Raw genomic sequence first — 2,174 nt, 5'->3', positions numbered from 1 at the left:
GCATCAGATCTCATTACAGATGGTTGTGACCCACCATGTGGTTGCTGGGAACTGAACTCAGGACCTCTGGAAGGGCACTCAGTGCTCTTAACCTCTTAGCCATCATCTCTCCAGCCCCAGTTTATCTCATTCTTTAGAATCCTAAGTAAATATACAGTCTTCCCATTGTCCTAAACACAGGCATCCTAGAATATCTAATTCAGTTACTCTTTACTTCTTTACTCATCTTGACCAAAAACCGCTTGCTAACTGGGAGATAGCACATCAGAGATGAGTTCACAGTCATGAGGTAGCTTTTGCTCTAGCCTCTACTTAGTCATTGGTTTTGTTCCAACACATTATAATCACACTGCTGTTCCACTCAAGTATCTGGATCACCCCACCTGCCTGTTGACTGTAGTTCCTTTTCCTACACAGCGAGAAAGATAGTTTTTCAGTGAATCTGTAGAATTAAGCATTCCTCGGGTACCTTTTGTTCAGTCTTTGATATGTCATGTTTTATGTTGCAGAAATGATTCTGGGGACCATTCTGATCACATGCATTACTGTCAGGTAGGATTTAACATATTGAGAATGTCCTCTAAAACCTTCAGGTGACTAAAAGGATGTCTGTCAAGGTTAATGGCTGTTGTATAGTTCCATAATTCTACCTTCACTTTCTCTGCTAGGGTAAAAAATATTTCCGAGATAGGAGAGGAGGAAATAGAAATTCAGATTGGTCCACAGATACAAATCGACAAGGGCAACAGTGTAAGTAACTTTTGTCTGTCTGTCTGTCTGTCTGTCTGTCTGTCTCTCTTTCTCTCTTGACTGGCTAGTCATTACTTAAAACCTGTGTGGTCACAAATTTAGCAAAAAGACTTAACTAAGGCCACTCACCCAAGGAAAATATACCTTGTATAAGCTCTGCACCTATTTGAATTGGCCATCCTAATTTTCCAAATTATTGTTTTGTTCTCGGTAAGCCCACAGTAACAATTTTATTGGACAGGAACTAATGCTGGCTCTGATTTTATTCCATGTAGCATCCTCTGACTGCTATATATATGACTCTGCTACTGGCTACTATTATGACCCCTTGGCAGGAACTTACTATGACCCCAACACCCAGGTTAGTTTTTTGGTTTTTTGGGTTTTTTGTTTGTTTGTTTTGTTTTACTTACTCTGTCGGTAATCCTTTTGAGAAAAGTACCCATACTGTGTTATTCTGGGAATTTTATTCTCTGAATTCTCTGGATGCTCATTGCTTGAAAAGTGGGGAAGTTTATGGAATCTGAACTGTTGTTTATATAGAAAATCAATGCACTGTGGCATTACAGGAAAGAACAGCGCTGCTCTGGGAACAGTGTATAATTGGTGACCTAAATAAATACTTGCCCCTGAAATGGCTTCTTAGATTGTTACGGGTTCTTCAGCTTGTAAAAGAATCATTCTGTTCCCTTGAAGGGAACTGTGTTCCTTAAACCTTAAATTCTGGAAAAGCAAGCATTCTATAGACTTACTTTTTTCATACTGTATCACAGCAAGAAGTCTATGTGCCCCAGGACCCTGAATCACCAGAGGAAGAAGAGATCAAGGAAAAGAAATCTACTAGTCAAGGAAAGTCAAGTAGCAAGAAAGAAACGTCTAAAAGAGATAGCAAAGAGAAGAAAGACAAAGGAGTGACAAAGGTCAGACCATTTCTTAGTCTGCTCTCTTTCATCACATGTAAACTAGAGACATTATGAACAGAGGTGTATAGTCACTTTAAAAATCCTCTAGAGGGCTGACAAGATGGCTCAGGGGTTAAGAGCACTGGCTGGTCTTCCAGGGGTCCTGAGTTCAATTCCCAGCAACCACATGATGGCTCACAACCATCTATAATGAAATCTGGTGTTCTCTTTTGGCATGCAGGCAGAACACTGTATATATAATAAATCTTAAAAAAAAAATTTCTCTAGGGGGTCCTGGAGAAACAACTCACTACTTAAGAGCACTTGTTTTTGCAGAGGATCCAGGTTTGCTTTCCAGTGCCCATGTGAGGGTCACAATTGTAATTCCAGTCAGTTCTAGGGAATCCAAACATTCTTCTAAGTTCATGTATAGAATTAGTTTCAGGCCGGGCGGTGGTGGCGCACGCCTTTAATCCCAGCACTTGGGAGGCAGAGGCAGGCGGATCTCTGTGAGTTTGAGAC

At 40.7% G+C, this 2,174-nt stretch overlaps 1 protein-coding gene across 4 annotated transcripts in view; it reads left to right on the top strand.

Annotated features, from left to right (window-relative positions):
- Rbm6 (RNA binding motif protein 6) overlaps window positions 1-2,174 on the top strand; it is a 121,937-nt gene that overhangs the window by 102,936 nt on the left and 16,827 nt on the right. For all 4 annotated transcript variants that reach the window (XM_005347868.2, XM_005347869.2, XM_013346601.2 and 1 more), the window contains 4 exons: window positions 510-552; window positions 669-750; window positions 1,026-1,111; window positions 1,524-1,670. In XM_005347868.2, the coding sequence (XP_005347925.1) occupies window positions 510-552; window positions 669-750; window positions 1,026-1,111; window positions 1,524-1,670 (358 nt within the window). The remainder of the gene's footprint in view (window positions 1-509; window positions 553-668; window positions 751-1,025; window positions 1,112-1,523; window positions 1,671-2,174) is intronic.

This window comes from Microtus ochrogaster, chromosome 5 (genome assembly GCF_000317375.1).
Source record: "Microtus ochrogaster isolate Prairie Vole_2 chromosome 5, MicOch1.0, whole genome shotgun sequence".
Taxonomy (NCBI): domain Eukaryota; kingdom Metazoa; phylum Chordata; class Mammalia; order Rodentia; family Cricetidae; genus Microtus; species Microtus ochrogaster.
Note: the sequence above shows the minus strand (reverse complement) of the source record. Positions and strands in the feature narration are given on the sequence as shown.